Genomic DNA, 18270 nt, shown 5'->3' with positions numbered 1-18270 from the left:
GTCTTGGTTACATGCCACACAGTCCTGGTTGGATCAGTCCGTGCTCAGTGAGTAATTTCCATGCGGGGGCTGGAGGTGACGTGGCTCAGTGGTTAGTGTTTCCTTGGCACGCAGGAAGCCCCTGAGGTTCAGTCTCACGCAGCAGCTGAACTGAGCCTGAGGGTGTAACCCTGTAACCCCGATGCTTACGGGGCAGTAGGGGCAGGAGGACAGGAAGTTCAAGGTAACCCTTGACTGTGTAATGACTTTGAGACCAAGTGGGGCTACGTGAAATCCTGGTTCAAAGAAACGAAGTTCCAGAACCACGGGCAGATGTGATCAACTTCCCTCACAGGAAAGTGTTGCCTTTCTAAAATATAACATGTACCATCTTTAGCAGGGAGGAGGAGGAGGAGGAGGAGGAGGAGGGGGGAGGAGGAGGAGGAGGGGGAGGAGGAGGGGGGAGGAGGAGGAGGAGGGGGAGGAGGAGGAGCAGGAGGAGGAGGGGGAGGAGGAGGAGCAGGAGGAGGAGGAGCAGGAGGAGGAGCAGGAGGAGGAGGAAGAGGAGGAGGGGGAGGAGGAGGGGGGAGGAGGAGGGGGGAGGAGGAACAAGAACAAGGGGGGAGGAGGAGGAAGAAGAAGAGAGGAGAAGGAGGAGGAGGAGGAAAAGGAGGAGGAAGAGGAAGAGGAGGAAGAGGAGGAGGAGGAGGGGGAGGAGTAAGGAGAGGAGGAGGGGGAGGAGGGGAGGAAGAGGAGGGAGAAAAGGGGGAAGAAAGAGGAAGAAGAGGGAGGAAGAGGAAGAGGACACCTTTAAATATTATCTATAAACTCTGAATTGGTCTTCATACTGAAAGACACTAAAAGTCTTTCCACGAACCCGCCACAGCCATTCCACAAAGAAAACACACCAACTCACCGAGGGTATCACCACGTAAACCACGCAGATGAAGGAGGACATTAAGAGGAAGGTGAGCATAGTCTTCCTCCTTCCCACCCTCTGCATCCAGATGCACAGGAAGACATAGGCGGGGATCTCCACAGCACCTGTCATTGGCCCAGAGAGCCTGCTATGAGACTGCTGCCCAGACACGCCGACAACCCCCGCGCAGCGGCTCACCTCCCAGGAGGGGCCAGCAAGCCGGCTCCATGCTTCCCCCGCACCTGCGGGGGCGGGCGGGGAGGACTAGCTGAGCCTCGGTGAGATTCGCTGTACTTTAACTCACTGGAATGACCCGGGGTTTTCTCTGAGGCCTCTCGTCTGGCAGAATCCACCGGAACCGTTACAGGGTCCTGGGAGTGGAGCTTACTAGGACCCAGCAGGGTGCATCAGGATGCATAGAGGTCTGGCCTCTTGGGTGAATGAATCAAGGGCAGAATACAGGGTTTCTTGTGCTTGGCCATAGTTTATGTAAGAGCCCCACTACCACCACCAAGCCAACCGCATTTCACCACCCCGATTTCTGCCACCCGTCTCTAATCATAATAGTAGCGTGACGCCAAGTTTCACGTAGTTATGAGTACCAGACAAAGCAGACCCCCATAGACAGACCCACTTCGACAACCCCCTCCTTCTAAAAGGACATCAGCATTACAGCCAATCACGAGAAAGGCCAAGACACCTCCTCTATATCTTATATATTTGGTTGTGAGCCTAGCCTTTAACGGCTGAGCCATCTCTCCAGCCCACCTCCTCTATATCTTAAACACGGCTATCCCCCACTTCAAAACTATTATTTTGCAGCATAATAGACTTCTAAAGGTAAGAAGCGGGATTTAACTGTTTTGATAAAAATAAAGTAGGAAGTTTCAAACTAAAGTCGTAACTTCAAAATTATGCAAGAACAAGATCTGGCTGAGGGTAATATAAAACGCAACAGTGCACACAGGAACAACAACCTCAGACCAGACAGAGGAATACAAACTCCCACCATCTACCTGCATCTCCTCAGCCTGCCCGCTCGGCTCAAAGTTGGTCATCCTGGGAGGTACAATCTGCTTGATCTAAAGTCATTCTAACTTTTATTTAAACAAACAGAACAATGTTCATAACAGCTACAGTAGGGGCTGGAGAGGTGGCTCAGCGGTTCAGAGCACTGACTGCTCTTCCAAAGGTCCTGAGTTCAAATCCCAGCAACCACATGGTGGCTCACAACCACCTGTAATGGGATCTGATGCCCCCCCCCTTCGGGTGTGTCTGAAGAGATCGACAGTGTCCTTACAGACATAAATGAATGCATTTTTAAAAGGAATGAATAAGAATTGCATGTAACAAAGTTAGTTCTACATATTAAGGACATCTGGTGTGTTGTTATTTTTACACATTGTTACACCTTAAGGCACGTTATATCAAAAGGAAATCATTTCACCCAGAACAGTGTGTCACGAAAGGTCCCATTCATGCCATGGGACATTTATGTGCAAACACAGAGAGAGAGAGAGCTGAGTATGAACAAGGAACACCCACTGGGAGTTAACTATGGGTTAGGAATTGAGGAAGGGAGGAAGCAAGGAAAATGGGGAGGAAGGAGGAGGGGGGAGAGGAGGAGGGGGAAGAGGTGGAGGAGAAGTAGGCAGCCCTTGTAACTCTTGTCCTTTTTGCAGACAAACATGACACACGTCCTATTATAGCACTAAGGTCACAGTCACCAATGCTGTCCCCAGCTTTCACAGATATTCAAACATGGCAGACACTTGACCTCAAGGGCCCTAGGCAAACACGTATTTGCGCTTACCCACTAGGAGGTAGTATAGGTGTTCGTGTTCTTTTCTCCGAACAGCTTCCATGGCAAACACGTAGTATCCCAAATTTACCGTGAACCAATCCAACCAAACGATGAGGGTCATTTTTGCGATATCCGGGTTACGAAACAGATCTCCTAGGCTGGGCTTCCCAGCACCCTTGTGGCTTTTATCATGGGACCTAGTCACATCTAGTGACAAGAGTTCTATCAGGTCACAGGAGCTGGACTTATTCCACACAGCCATGGCGTCCACTACGCCTTGTGCTTCCTTGTATCTTCCTTCTGAGAGAAGCCAAAAGGGAGTCTCTGGAAGCATCCAACAGCACAGAATGAAGGGGGCGGTCACCGTCCACAGGATGATCTGGTAAAGCCACCACGTTTTCACCAAATAGCTTACCAAAGCCACCAACATTGTTCCAATAGCAAAAAAGGTGTTCAGATGCATGGATGCCCACGTGCGGGACTCCCTGCCGATGAATTCCATCACGTAGACAAAGACCACCACAAAATAGCCACTTGAGGTCTGCAAGACAAAGGCAGGGAGTCTCCCAATGATGGTGCAGCTACAAATGAGGGCTCTGAGCTCCCTGCAAATGCATTTCAGTAAGAAATAACCTTTCGCCTTTAAGCAGATCCTTTTTATCTTCCTCTACCCTCCCTACCTGGGTTGCAAACTTCACAGACTATTTATGATAAAAGAATTAGATGGCACTTGGCTTAATTTATAATAAAGTTCCATTATAGGAGAATATTCTTGGTTTCTTCTGAAAGCACATGTCTTTGTATCTAAATGACATCACTACATCTGACTTGTCTGTTAGCGTCAGGGCTCTATGGAGATTAATGGGAGAAAAGGTAGACTCTGTTAAAACCTTATTTTAACAGGCAACAACAAAAATAAACAGATTGGATTTGATCAACCATTCTGTGCTTTAAAATTCTAGCAATAGAGTATAAAGACCACCTTTAGAATTAGAGCAAATGTGTATGAATCCCATTTTTGGGGGGCAGAGGATTATACAGAGAACTCCTAAAGCAAAACAAAACAGAAAGAAAATCCAACTCGGTTCAGAACTGAACAAATCATTTAAGTAGGCACTATACAAAAGTTATCAACATCACTGTTACGTAGGTACAGATCAGATCTGTGGTGACATTCCACCTCACATCTATTAAGGTAGGGCTAGGCGCTGGAGAGACAGCCCAGGAGTTGGGAGCACTATAATCTCTTTCAGAGGCCTGGGGTTTGACTACCTGAGTCTACATGGCAGGACCCACACTCCAGAATCCCGTCTGTTAACTCCAGTTTGATGGGCTCTAGTGCCCTCTTCTGGCCTCTGTGGGTATTGCACTCATGTGGTACACAGACTTACATAGGCAAGACACCATAGACATAAAATAAAAACATTTTTCAAAGACATCTGCTAAAAGAAAAAAAAATAACAGAAAGCAAATGTTGGGAGTTGTAGAAAATTGGAGTGCTTGTGTGCCATCAGTAGGAATGTAAAATGGCATGGCCTCTGTAGGAAGCACTATGACAAGTCCTCAAAAAATTAAAATATTTCAAGATTTGGCAATTCTGCCTCTGACCTACAGAGTGAGTTCTAGGACAGCCAGGGCTACACAGAGAAATCCTGTCTCTAAAAACAAAGAGCAAGCAAGCAAGCAAACAACAACAACAAGAAAAACAAAGGTGGATTAACTGTTCACAACGTGAAATAAGAGAATTGCAAACGATTAAGTTATACTGTAGCTAGTCCTGAACATACAAAGTGCCCTGCTTATGAGGGGCTAGAGAGAAGAGGAAGGACGAATGATCACTTAATGGCCAAAGAGTTTTGGTTTCAGAAATAACAATCTTTGTGAGATACAACTTACCTCAATAGAAATTGGGTAATTTTTTTTATTTTGAAAATAATGTTGTTTTGCTATTATTGTTATAGCCCAGGCTAGCCTCCAACTTCCAATCTTCCTGTCCAGTGCTAAGTGTGTGTGTGTGTGTGTGTGTGTGTGTGTGTGTGTATACTTCACTATCACCACTGACTAAAATGTGCCTAACTTTAATTTAGCAAAAACTCAGATTATAAAAACAGTATGTCCAGTTGGAATAAACAAAAATCAAATCAAATGATAGGTTCTAGGTAGTTATGGTGTCACATGCCTTTCATCCTAGCCTTGGGGGTTGGGGGGTAGAGAGAGGCAGATCTCTGTGGGTTCAAGGCCAGCTAGGGCTGCATAGAAAGACTCCGTATCAAAAATTAAATAAAACCGTAACAAATTATCACTTGAGGAGTGGTTATAGAGATTAGTTTTTCTTATGGCAAAAATAGTAAACTTAATGGGTTTGTGAGCATACTGGCTGGTTTGTGTCAGTCTGACATAAGCCAGAGTCATCAGAGAGGAAGTTGAGGAAAATCCTCCATGAGATCCAGCTGTGAGTTATTTTCTCAATGGGTGATCAAAGTGGGAGGGCCCAGCCCATGGTGGGTGGAGCCATCCCTAGGCTGGTGGTCCTGGGTTCTATAAGAAATCAGGCTCAGGGGCTAGAGATGGCTCAGGGCTTAAGAGCACTGACTGATCTTCCGGCGGTCCTGAGTTCAATTCCCAGAATAAAAAGAAAACAGGCTCAGCAAGCCATGGGAAGGAAGGTGGTACGCAGCACCCTCCATGTCCTCTGCATCAGATCCTGTCTCCGGGTGCCTGCCCTGCTTGAGTTCCTGTCCTGACTTCCTGTGGTGATGAACAGCTATGTGGAAGTGTAACCCTTTCCTCCCCAACTTGACAGGGTCTTGAGTCACTTGGGAAGAGTCTCAATAAGGGACACGTTCTAGAACAGGTTGGTTTGCCAGAAGGCCCATTGATTAAGTCTTGATTATGTTCACTGAGGTGGGAAGACCCAGCCTAAAAGTGGGCGGCACCATTCCCTCCGCTTGGGTCCCGGACTGAATAAAAGTATTGCTCTCATTGACGTTGCTCTGTGTGAGTTTCTGTCTCTGCGGGAGCTCACACTCCGTCCCACTGAACCCACTGGCAATCCAGACAGGTGTGGTTGTCTGAAGTGTGTAGACTATAAACTATGGCTCAAAGGGGCTAACCTGTGCTCAAAGGGGGGAAAGTTGGTATTCACACCCACCACTGATCCACCGCTCTCCCCTGCGCCCTATAATCCACACAGGTTTTCAGTCTCCTCCTCATTCTGCAAAGTCATGATAACAGTATTTAACCCTTTACCTGCCGGGTGTGTGCGTACAGGTCCTGACTGGACTGATAGAACCACTCACTCGGGAACGAAAGAATGCTTTCCTTTTCTTTTTTTTTTTTTTTTTTTTTTTTTTTTTTCGGAGCTGGGGACCGAACCCAGAGCCTTGTGCTTGCTAGGCAAGCGCTCTACCACTGAGCTAAATCCCCAACCCCGAAAGAATGCTTTCCTAACTGCAGGATACAGGCCGTGCGCCAGGCAGAACCAGACAGAAGATTAGTGGGCAGCAAGCAATCTTTTCACCACTGTAAACACAGGTACTGATATTCACAGAAAGTCTTCTGCGATCGACAAAGGTTGGTCAGCCCACGGTCTCTTCGGTAGATTCTAAACAGGGGAAAGGCAAACCGAAACCGAAACCAAACTAATGGCGTTAAACTGAAGGCGCAGTGTGCACGACTCACCATCACAAGGAAGAAGCGTGCAGCCATGAAGCTGAAATAGTCAAATATGAAGATGGAACCTATTCCAAAGAAGAACACACCGATGGTCGTGCACCACAGGGCCACTCGCCTTCCAAATCTGAAAAAGAAGGAGGACGGGAGGGGAGGGCGGGACAGACTCTGGGGCCTGTCCAGTTCTTATAGGACAAACCATTCGACGTCACGTATGTGATTTCAGACATTCATGCATTTTGAACAAATCGCGAGTTTACACATCTTCAGGAGACCAGGCCTTCAGTGTGGGGGCCCTCGGCTAAGCTGACGCGCTCAGAGCACTGGACCACCACCACCCTCCCCCAGGACGGAGGGAGGAGAAGGAGATGCCTTCCTAGCCCTCCCCTCCGTTTGCTTATTTTCTCTGCTAGCAACCAAGGCAGTGGCAGTTCTTGTTACCCCTTTAAAAACTGAACCCCGGGACCTGAGAGATGACTCCCCGATTAAGAGTGCTGGCTGCTGGGGCAGAAACCGGATTCGTTTCCCAGGATGCTCTTGGTGGCTCACGGTTGTCTGTTAACTCGGGTTTAAGGGGGCCTGACGCCCTCTTCTGGCCTCTGTGGGCAACAGGCATGCACGTGGTGTGTGCACATTCACGCAGGCAAAACACGCACACACGTAAAGTAAAAATTAATAAATCTCTCAAAACCAAACTGATGTCTTGCTACCTTCTGCTCCTGTGTAGCATCGTCATTGAGAGAGGGACTTCTTTGGAGAAAACCAAACCAAATAGCATTCCTGCCGCTTTCATACAACCCCAGTGCCTTAAAACAAAGCCTTGTCAGCTAAACGCCTCTGTGGCCTTGGTCGATTCACGGGGCTGTGTGACCACAGTTTCTGTCTTATTCTGAGACCTATATATACATCAACTCCCTGGAGGAACAGAACTTAGGAGACACTCCCACTCCCTGGCCTCCTAGCTTCTGGAAACCACCAATCAGTTTTCTCTCGCATTTACCTGTTTGGGAAACTTCATATAAATGGAGTAAGTCTTTGGTCTGCCGTCTTTTACTTGGCCTCCTGGTCTCATGAGTCACCTGTCACAGCACGACTCCTTTTTCATGGCTGAGTAATATTCCTCCAGGTTTTTTCAGTGAGCACACATTTGGCTTCTGTTAACGCTGCTCTAAGCATTTGTGAACAGGTTTTGTGAGAACTTGTTTTTAATTTTCCTGGGTTTATTCACTCCATGTGTTGTTGTTGTTGTTGTTGTTGTTGTTGTTGTTGCTTTTGTTCATTTTGTTTTGTTGTTTGTTTGTTGCTAGGCTTTTATCCAAGATGGCTTCCTTGGTTTTACCACCTCACTAGTAATGACAGTCACAGTTTTTCCACATCCTTACCAGTACCTGCTGGTTATCTATAACCATCCCAGTGAGAATGAACCACTGTCTCACCATGGCCCTAAGTTACATTTTTTTTTAATTCTCATGATGCTGAAAACCTTTTCAAGTGTCTAGGGGCCATCTGTGCTATCTGTACTTACTATTTGAGAACTATTGATCAGAGTCTCTTATGTGCTTTTAAATTAATTTGTTTTTTAATGCTGAATTTTAAGTTATCTATATTTTCCAAGTGTGGTGGCACATACGTTTAATCCCAGTAATTGGGAGGCAGAGGCATGGGGATCTTTGTGAGTTCAAAGTCAACTTAGTCTTCATAAATAAATTCCAGGATAGTCAGGGCTATGTAGAGAAATCCTATCTCACCACCACCCCCAAAAGTTATGTATATTTTGGATATAAAATCCTTGACATATATATGATTTGAAAATATATGTCCCCCTGTGAGTGATCTTTGACAAATGGTTTTAAGGAGTGGGATATAAATATGGATGTGTTCTAGACAATAGGTTTAATTGGGACCGAAAAGGAAAAACAAACACATAAGGACATGGGAAACTGTCACGCTTCAGTCTCTGTCTTAGTTAGGACTGCTATTACTGTGGCAAAACACTGTGACTAAGCTAGTTTGGGGGGAAAGGGTTTATTTAACTTAGGCCAATGTGGATCACATCACTATTCATCACCAAAGGAAGTCAAAACAGGAACCCAAACAGAACAGGAACCTGGAGGCGAGAGCTGATACAGAAGCCATGGAGGGATGCTGCTTGCTGGCTTTCTCCTTACGGCTTGCTCAGCCTGCCTTCTCATAGAACCCAGGACCATCAGCCCAGGGATGGCACCACTCACAACGAGCTGGGTCCTCCCAAATCAGTCACTAATTTAAAACAATGCCCTATAGCCAGATCTTATGGAGGCATCTTCCCTCCTAATTCAAATCGACATAAAACTAGCCAGGACAACTGACCTCTTGTCAACTTGACACACAAACAAATCGCTAAGCCACAACCTTTCCTTTCTTGTTTATCCCCAAGATCTCACACTCCTATGAACATCACAATATAAAGTATTCCAAGTTTTTAAAGAGTCACACAGTCTTCAAGTTTCTCGGCTGTGGGAAGAACCAGGGCGCAGTCACAATCAAATCAACATGAAACCAAGCTTGAACCATGTAAGTGACTCAAATGTCCGAGAACCTGGGATTCACTCTCAATCTTCTGCTGGGTCACTGCCTCTGGTTCTTCCCTCTGCAAACTTCCCTAGAAGTTTGTCTTCTAGGGTCTGGCTGCCTCCATTCTGGTGCTGCTGCCGTTCTTGGTTGGTCTTCCTGTGGTACTGGCTTCTCCAAGATGCTGGGGTCTTCTGCCGCAACCGGGCTGCACTTTTACCACCAGCCTCTCATGGGCTCTCTTCATGGTGCCAAGCCTCAAATCCTTTGTGTGACCCCTTCAGTCCTGGGCCTTCATCTACATCTGCAGCTGCACCTTCACCAATGGCCTCCATGGCCTCTCAGGGTTCCAAATCTTGGCTGTTCTTCGTGACCCCTTCATGCCTTCAAAACCGGTACCACCTGGGTGACTCTCACACATCACCAAGTCCAGCTGCACGAGGCACAACCTTGGCCACTATGAACAGAGTGGAACATGTGCCCCTGTGGCATGATGGGGCATCTTTTGGGTATATGCCCAAGTGCATAGCTCGTGTGCACTGACTTTCAAGAAACACTTCCCAGAAGATTTCACCTCTATGATGCTGGCCTCTTTTTTAACTACTGCTGAATTCTTAGTCCCAGCCGACCAACATCAAGATTTCCAGCAATGCCAAGATTTCATTTTAGTGGTTCTAGTGTCTTGCTAATCACTCCAGCTAACCAGAACCACAGCATCTTAATTCAAAATAATAAACAGCCCAACAGAGTCCTTTTTTTATTACTTTTATTTTTTTATAGTCCAATTGTTACCCCCCTTCCAGGCTGCCCTCCCACAGTTCCTCATCCCATTCCTCCTCCCCACTGTCTCCAAGAGGATGTCCCCTTCCTTAACCCCCGGCCAGGCCTCCTCACTCCCTGGAGCCTCAAATCTCTTGAGGGCTAGGCAAGTCTTCTCCCACTGAGGCCAGACCAGGCAGTCGTCTGCTGTACATGTCGGGGCCTCGAACCAGCTCATGTATGCTGCCTGGTTGGTGGCTCAGTGGCTGAGAGATCTCAGGGGTCCAGGTAAGTTGAGACTGGCGGTCTTCCTATGGGGTCACCTTCCTCCTCAGCTTCCTCCAGCCTTTCCCTAATTCAACCACAGGGGTCCCCGACTTCAGTCCAATGGTTATAAGTATCTGTGTTAGTCTCGGTCAGCTATTGTTGGGCCTCTCAGAGGACAGCCATGCTAGGCTCTTGTCTGTAAGCACACCATAGCATCAGTAATAGTGTCAGGCATTGGAGCCTCCCCTTGACCTGGACTCTAAGTTGGGCTGTCACTGGACTGCCTTTCCCTCAGGCTCTTCTCCAGTTTTGTCCCTGCAGTTCTTTCAAACAGGAACAATTCTGGGTCAGAGTTTTTGACTGTGGAATGGCAACCCCATCCCTCCACTTGATGCCCCGTCTTTCTCCTGGAGGTGGGCTCTACAAGTTCCCTCTCCCCACTGTTGGGCATTTCATCTAAGATCCCTCCCTTTGAGTCCTGAGAGTCTCTCACCTCCCAGGTCTCTGGTACTTTCTAGAGGGTCCCCTGTCCCCCATCAAGGTTGTCTATTTCCATTCATTCTGCTGGCCCTCAGGGCTTCTCTCCTGCATGCCCCCCATACCTGATCCCCCTTTCCCCTCCCCCTCCTCTCTCACCCCCAGGTCCCTCCCTCCCTCTGCCTCCTGTGATTACTTTCTACTCCTTCCCAAGTGGGATTAAAGCATCCTCTCTTGGTCTCTTCTGCTTGTTAACCTTCTTGAGTTCTATGGATTGTATCGTAGGTATCCTGTTCTTTTTTGGCTAATATCCACTTATTAGTGAGTACAGACCATGCATGTCCTTTTGGATCTGAGTTACCTCATTCAGGATGATACTTTCTAGTTCCATCCATTTGCCTGTAAAATTCATGATGTCCTCGCTCTTAATAGCTGAGTAGTATTCCATTGTGTAAATGAACCATGTTTTTCTGTATCCATTCTTCAGTTGAGGGACATCTGGGTTGTTTCCAGCTTCTGGGTATCACAGATAAGGTCACTATGAATATAGTGGAACACATATCCTGTGGCATGGTGGGGCATCTTTTGGGTATATGCCCAAGAGTCGTATAGCTGGGACTTCAGGTAAATCTATTTCCAATTTTCTGTGGAATCTTCAGACTGATTTCAAGAGTGGCTGTACCAGTCTGCAATCCCACCAATAATGGAGGAGTGTTCCTCTTTCTCCACATCCTCGCCAGCATCTGCTGTCACCTGAGTTTTTGATCTTAGCCATTCTGACTGGTGTGAGGTGGAATCTCGGGGTTATTTTGGTTTGCATTTCCCTGACTAAGGATGTTGAACATTTCTTTAAGTGCTTCTCAGCCACACAAGATTCCTCTGTTGTGAATTCCAACGTAGTCTTTAAACTTCACAAGCCCCACCTCCATCACACAACATTCTTATCTTCCAAGCTCCTAGAGAACAGCTCGTCAAGCGCTGAACACTCGATGGCTTCTCTTGCATAAAGTTCCAAAGTCCTTCCATAATCTTCCCCAAAACAGCATGGTCAAGTGGGTCATAGCGATATCTCACAGTCCTGATACCAACAGTCCTGATACCAACTTGTCTTAGTTAGGGTTTCTATTGATTCAATTAAATGTCATGATGAAAAAGCAAGTTGGGGAGGAAAGGGTTCTTTTGGATCACACTTCCACATTGTCGTCTATCAGTGAAGGAAGCCAGGACAGGAGCTCCAGCAGGGCGGGAACCTGAAGCAGGAGCTGATGCAGAGGCCATGGAGGGGTGCTGCTCCCTGGCTTGCTTCCCCATGACTTGCACAGCCTGCTTTCTTACTGTACCCAGGACCATATGGCCAAGGATGGTACTGCCCACAGTGGGCTGGGCTCTCCTGCTGTCAATCACTAAGAAAAGGCCCCATAGATCTTGTAGAGGCATTTCTCAATTAAGGTTCTCTCCTTTCAGATAATTCTAGCTTATGTCAAGTTGACCTAACCTATCCTGCAAGGTCTCCCTTAGGCTTCTCAGCTTCCACACACATCAGTAGGGACTGCTGGCCACACCCATGGGTGCTTCCCCACCCTATCTGAGACAAGAACACCACCAGAAACTTTTTTTTTTGGTTCTTTTTTTCGGAGCTGGGGACCGAACCCAGGGCCTTGCGCTTCCTAGGTAAGTGCTCTACCACTGAACTAAATCCCCAGCCCCCAGAAACTATTTTTAACTATTGCTGATGAAGCCCTTCTGCTACACCAGTGTCCTCTCTCTCTCTCTGCAGGAGAACAGCATCTCTGAATGGCCACAGACCATCAAAGAGGGGGCCCCTCAGCTTCCTGTCCTGACCACTTGTCTGCACAGCCTACATCTACCCACCTCCTCCAAGACCTTAATGTACCTGGCTCTCTTTTTTTTTCCTCCTAGCTCCTACGTTCCTCAGTCTCATCCACCCTCAATGATAACGTGTCAAGGACAAAAAGGGCTTTAGTCATGCTGCATTTACTTCCTCCATGGATGTAACAAATGGATGACACCACATGCTATTACCTTCTACACACCTACATGTCCTTAGTCACCCACTCCATACATCTTCGTGGCTACAGGCAGTGTTAACTGTGAACAGCCCATCCTGTAATCTCCATAACCCAGGGGTAGTGCTAACTTGTCCAAACTATCTGTTCAGCTGGAACCCCAGCTTGCCCCCTTCCCCTACATGCTCCAGAGGATTCTACCTCCTCCCTCTTCCTCCAACCCCACCCACTGGGAAAACCTCCAAATAGAAAAGGTCCCCAAAATGCCCAGTCCGAAGTTCCTGGCATTCCTGACAAATGTCCCAACCCTCCCTCTCCTGAAGCCACAAGCCCCCCCACACACGCACACACAAACACACATGCACACGCACAGAGGCACACATGTATGCACACACATATGCACACATACACGCATATACACACAAGCACACACATGCACGCACACACATGCACAGAGGCATGCCAGACTTCCTGCTCCCTGAACACTCATCCCTCTGTTGCATTAGTTTTTTTTTTTTCTTTTTTTCGGAGCTGGGGACTGAACCCAGGGCCTTGAGCTTGCTAGGCAAGTGCTCTACCACTGAGCTAAATCCCCAACCCCTCGCATTAGTTTTAAAATGCTTCCAGATGTATCTTTGCCTTTCCCTGCCTACTTTTCCTGCTTCCTATCAACCCTGAACTGTTTACATCGTTTACTTCAGCTGGCCTTTCTCACCTCACACCACTACACCACTTTCATCCCCTCAAACAAAGTCAGCGCTGGCCCTACTTCTGTATCTGGTCATTCATTTCCTTTCTCTAGCTTCTTTCCTGACATTCTAACCTTCCTCGAGTCCACCAGGCACAAAGGAAGGAAATCAATTTGCTTTGAGTTAGCATCTTTTGCTCTCTGATACAGGTTTCCACGCACTGGAGGAACAGAGAAAAGGTATTTCAGCACATTTACCGAGGGCTGGAGATACACTGAGCACATTTCAATAACAACAAAAAAAATGCTTAAATAATCATTTTGGCACCCATCTGCCAGGGAAAAACATCGTCACTCAGCACCTACGAGCGAGCATTTGCAATGATACAACACAGGATGGCTCCACCAGAACAAAGTCCTTCAGACATATTTCACAGCTGTGTCCTAGAGGCAAGGGATTCTGATCTAAGCTTGCTGTCTCTGAGTCCCCAGTGCCCCAAACATGCTTGTAAAACTCACAGCTGTGAGGACAAAACATGTTCATCTTTGTGTTAGCCTAGGCGCTTAAAAAAAAAAGTGGTCTGTGTCTACTCCGAGATAAAATTTGTTCTATGTTAGAGTTCTGCGTTTATTTTAATGTGAATGCTTAAAAATGTGGCTGTTCCCTAGCAAGCGGAAGGCCCTGGGTTCGGTCCCCAGCTCCGAAAAAAAGGAAAAAAAAATGTGGCTGTTCCGTGAAGTATGTGATGGTCTGCACTCCAAAATGAATGTTGAAATACAATCCCCCAAATACCCAAGATGTTCATGTCGTGAGGACTCCCCAACTCCTGGATGGAATTAAACCCTTACAATAGGGTTCAAGATTGACAGAAGAATTATCCAGCCCCACCCCCATGCCTTCTTCTGAGTAAGATTGTATTAATCTCTGGAGGCTGCAGCAATAACACGCCATCTTGGAGTCAGAGAGCAGGCCTCAGCAGCTATGAGTCCTGCTGACCTCTCTTATCTCAGATCTCCCAGACGCTAGGAGTGAGGAATAAATCCCTTTTGTGTATAAGCTACCAGTATTTGGCATTCTTGCTGTGGAAGTGCAAAGGGCCTATGACGAGCCAGCTAATTAGATTGTCATATTTATAAATAATATGGCCTAAGGCCACCTGTCTTTAAAATCAAGTCTAAAAAAAGTCAAGAAAAAAAATATAGGAATAATTATTATTCATCTAGTGGCTATATGTCCTAAGTGTTTTCTTCTGTATTACTCTTTAAAAGAAGGCTTCAGGATGAGGGATTTTGTGGGGCATCAGTTTGTAAGCTAGCATTCCGAAACAGATGAGCCTGTTTCCCCAGCAAGCACAGCTAATCGACAGTCCTAGCAGTGTCCAAGCCCAGGCGGGCTGCTCGGTCGGTCATCTGACCACTGTGTTACTCTGTATCCCTAATTGATGGATCAGCAAGACGGCACACATTAGATAGGAAGTGTGAAAATAACTGGGGCTAGGACATAATGCTCTGCCCCACCCTCACCCCAGAAAACCCAGACAGAAAGTTGAATCCTACACCATGCAACAGGGCTAAATATTGCTTTTTTTTTTTTTTACCTGTCAGAAAGGTAGCTAAAAGTAATTGCTCCCAGCAGCATGGCGAATATAAACAAGGGCTGGATCATGTTCGCGTACCATTTCTGATCACAGACCAGGTTGAAACTTCCCACCACAGAACTTCTCCATTTGCTTTGGTCGTAGATGTAGCCATCGGAGCAAGGGCTGTCCCGCTTATAGCCACTGTACTCATAGCCCAAGTGGGACGTGTTCTCCCTCCAAGTCCTGCTACATCTGGTGAGCTCCCAGATCTCACCGTCGTGCAGCTCCACCATAATGTGGTCTTTGTGCTCTGGAGACCGCAGGGCCAATATGTCCTCCAACCTCCAAGCAGACACGTTGCGGAAAACAGCCTTCCGCACCGTGCCTGGGGGCTTGCACGCATGTTCAGGGATAATCGACATGAACACGGAAGACAGGAAGTGGATACCACAGGAGATGCTCTGGTAGGCACATATGAGATACAGGGCTATCTGGAACCTGTAAAAAGAAGGAAGGGCTAGGGTAAATATGAAGGGTCTCCATCAGATATGACCTCACTACACTTACATGCATATAGATAGGTAAATACGGAAATAATTACAGGTGCTTCTCTCTCGCGTGCGTGCATGCGTGCGTGTGCGTGCGTGCGTGCGTGTGCGTGCGTGCGTGCGTGTGTGCGCATTTACTAAAGTTTTAGTTCCACACCCATCTCATTAAGTCATTCCGACATACAAGTGTGCGAGCGAGTTCATTTATTGAGCAAACAACCTTTGCCGGGCAACTCATTAGAAAGCCGACCTAACTTAAGAAAAATTCATATTTACTATTTTTTTCAAACCTGACATGAGAATATCTCTACTTCTCAACAAGTAATTAGAACGCCGAGTGTCACCGGCTACCCTCGGAGGTAATTAAACCAGCTCTCTGTGTGACCGGAAGTCAGCAGCAAGTTTGCTCATCGCGCCAAGTCCTCAGCGGGAAGCTATTCTGATGCCCTGTAAGCCAGTGGCCTCCAGGCCTCTAACTGCAGAACACAGAGAGCTTAGCACTGCCAGCAGGCAAATTGGTTAAAGTTACAGGCAGCACATTCCAAATCTGGTGGTGTGAAGTTTTTTACTCAGAGGGCTGCAGTGTATAGTCAAGTGTGCGTCGTATGGAAAAACAGGAAGTCTTGACTGAGAAAAAAATGCCATCATTTTGGCCTGCAGGCACACCTATGGTGAATTTTCTTAATTTGACTGATGTGGGAGGGTCCTACTCACTGTTGACGGTGCCACCCCTGGGCAGGTGGTCCTGGGGGCATATAAGAAAGCAGGCTGAGCAAGCCATGGGAAACAAGCCAGAGAGCAGCTCCGGTCCATGGGCCCTACTCTAACTTAGTTCCTGTCTTTTGGTTCCTGCCTTGAGTTCTTGGCTTCCCTCAGTGGACTATGACCCAAGCAAGATATGGGAGCCAAATAAAGCTGTTCCTCCCAAGTCTGCCCCACAAGCACGAGGATGAGCTCAGACCCCCAGCTCCCACCTGAGAAACCAGCAAGAACCTTTCTTATCAATGTTGCTGGGGTAAACAAAGCATCCCTGAGGCTATCCCCGCCACGTCCAGCCTCTAAGCGAGCTCCAGAGACTCCCTAAGAGACCTTAGCTTGAAAAATAGGAAGGGGGCTGGAGCGATGGCTCCCTCTGTAGTCCAGACTGGTCTAGGACTCACTGTGGAGGCCAGACTGGCCTCGAGCCCTCAGCAGTCTCCTGCCTCAGTCTCCCGAGTGCCGGGATTATAAACAGCAGTCACCATGCCTGGCTATGGAGTAATTTCTAGCTTCAAACGGAAACTAAACACTAACTTCTCTGATTGCTTTAGTTAGCTCCTTAAACACAAGGAGAAAATGAGATATTATTACCAACTATCTGCCTTGCAGATGAGTGTCTGTAGAAACCTCCGGAAACCTTTTCCTTTTATTGTTTGCTTTCTTTTTATTTTTAAACCATTTTTAATTTTTTAACCTTTATTTTATGTGAATGGGTATTCTGCCTACATAAGTGTCTGTATGCTATGCGCATGTTGGATCCCAAGATCTGAGGCTGCCACATGGGTTCTGGGAATTGAACCCAGGTCTTCTGGAAGAGCAACCAGTGCTTTTAACCCTTGATCCATCTCTCCAGTCCCCCAACCCTTTTATAAATGGTGTCTTCCTATATAGTTGAGGCTGGTCTGGAACTTTCTGTCACCTTCCCAGAACTAGGACTGCATATGCAGACCGCTTCTAACCATGTATTTCTACAGTTTTTTGTAAACCTCCAAGGTACATTATTAACCCAATTTTACAGATCGGGAGGTGGAATCCCGATGAAACACTCAGGCCAATTATAGTTCATATGTGAGAGCTGACCCCTTCATCCCTATGTTAGTCTGCTGTGGGTCCTTGACCATACAGCTTCCATTTCGCAGTCGTTCAAACAAGGATTCCAACGTGTCTTTTGCAGTGAGCATCAAATTAAAGGACACATGCATACAGTGGGTATCTATATGAAAACAAAGGCTAACTATCAGCCAAGAAAACCTGCCAGACCCAGAGGGAGAACGTACTAGGGTGCGTATCGGGATTCATCTTGAACTTTGGGAAAGAACACGATTGGGCTGGCAGTTTTTCTATACCTGTGGCCGTGCCTTCCAATCGTGTTTTTTTTTTCCCATTGGTGTGGTCTAGAGAGCACCCTAAGTCCCAACTGTCCCAAAGGGGCAGGCTACTGCCTGTGCCTGCCAAGTCCGAGCAGACTCCAGCGCCCCCTGTGGCCAGAGGCCAAAAGGACAAGCCAGTCCGTGGGTTATTGGCCAGACTTCTGCATGCATTCAATAGGGGGTTGAGAAGCTGTGGAACCCATCCCAACCGACAGAAACAGACACCTCAGCGCCCCGATCACGTGCCACCCCACTCTGGCTCCATGTCCTCTTCTGCCTCCCTACCTGCCGAAGTGTCCCACGTGGTCAAAAATCAGTTCCACGTTGCAGGACTCCATGTCAGGATGGCAGAGCCGAGCACCCTGGAGGGCGAGCGAGCACCTCGCCACGCCCTGGGGTGCCCCTGCCGGGGAGGCCTCTGGCCTTCCTTCCCAGCAGCCCACGCGTCTCAGGGATGCCTCGTGAGCCACATCCTGCTGCTCCGTCACACGTGCATCAACCCCTGCTGGGTGCTTTCCCACACACCCCACGCTGCTCCCAGGACTCCAAGATCCAGGGAAGTGTCAGCACTTCAGGAGGTTTAGGAAACGCAGGGCCCCTGGCTTAGTCTCGGGACATCAAAAGCACCCCATCTTGAACAGGACACGCCTTTGCTCCCTAAACTTTCATGCTTACGAATCTACGATGTGGTGGGTTTTAAGGACACATTTTAAGTAAACATTTGCTATTTCATTCCCAGAAATTCAGGTGTCCTGAGAGAACTCAGGAAGGACTTTGTTGTTGTTTCATGGAGGTGGGGGATGGGGGTGGGAGGTGGGGGTGGGGCTGGGAGGTGGGGGAGAGGTCGGGGGAGGGGGTGAGAGGTGGGGGA

General features: G+C 47.6%; 1 protein-coding gene across 1 annotated transcript in view; it reads right to left on the bottom strand.

Annotated features, from left to right (window-relative positions):
• The window catches only part of Slc22a16 (solute carrier family 22 member 16), a 122495-nt gene extending 104613 nt beyond the window's left edge, over positions 1 to 17882 (bottom strand). The window contains exons 1-5 of the mRNA NM_001432342.1: positions 17685 to 17882; positions 14741 to 15220; positions 6384 to 6501; positions 2712 to 3243; positions 896 to 1023 (exon numbers count right to left, since the gene is read on the bottom strand). Of these exons, the coding sequence (NP_001419271.1) occupies positions 896 to 1023; positions 2712 to 3243; positions 6384 to 6501; positions 14741 to 15220; positions 17685 to 17737 (1311 nt within the window). The 5' untranslated portion in view covers positions 17738 to 17882. The remainder of the gene's footprint in view (positions 1 to 895; positions 1024 to 2711; positions 3244 to 6383; positions 6502 to 14740; positions 15221 to 17684) is intronic.
• Positions 17883 to 18270: the final 388 nt, after the last annotated feature.

Source organism: Rattus norvegicus, chromosome 20 (assembly GCF_021556685.1).
Source record: "Rattus norvegicus strain SHRSP/BbbUtx chromosome 20, alternate assembly SHRSP_T2T, whole genome shotgun sequence".
Classification (NCBI taxonomy): Eukaryota; Metazoa; Chordata; class Mammalia; order Rodentia; family Muridae; genus Rattus; species Rattus norvegicus.
Note: the sequence above shows the minus strand (reverse complement) of the source record. Positions and strands in the feature narration are given on the sequence as shown.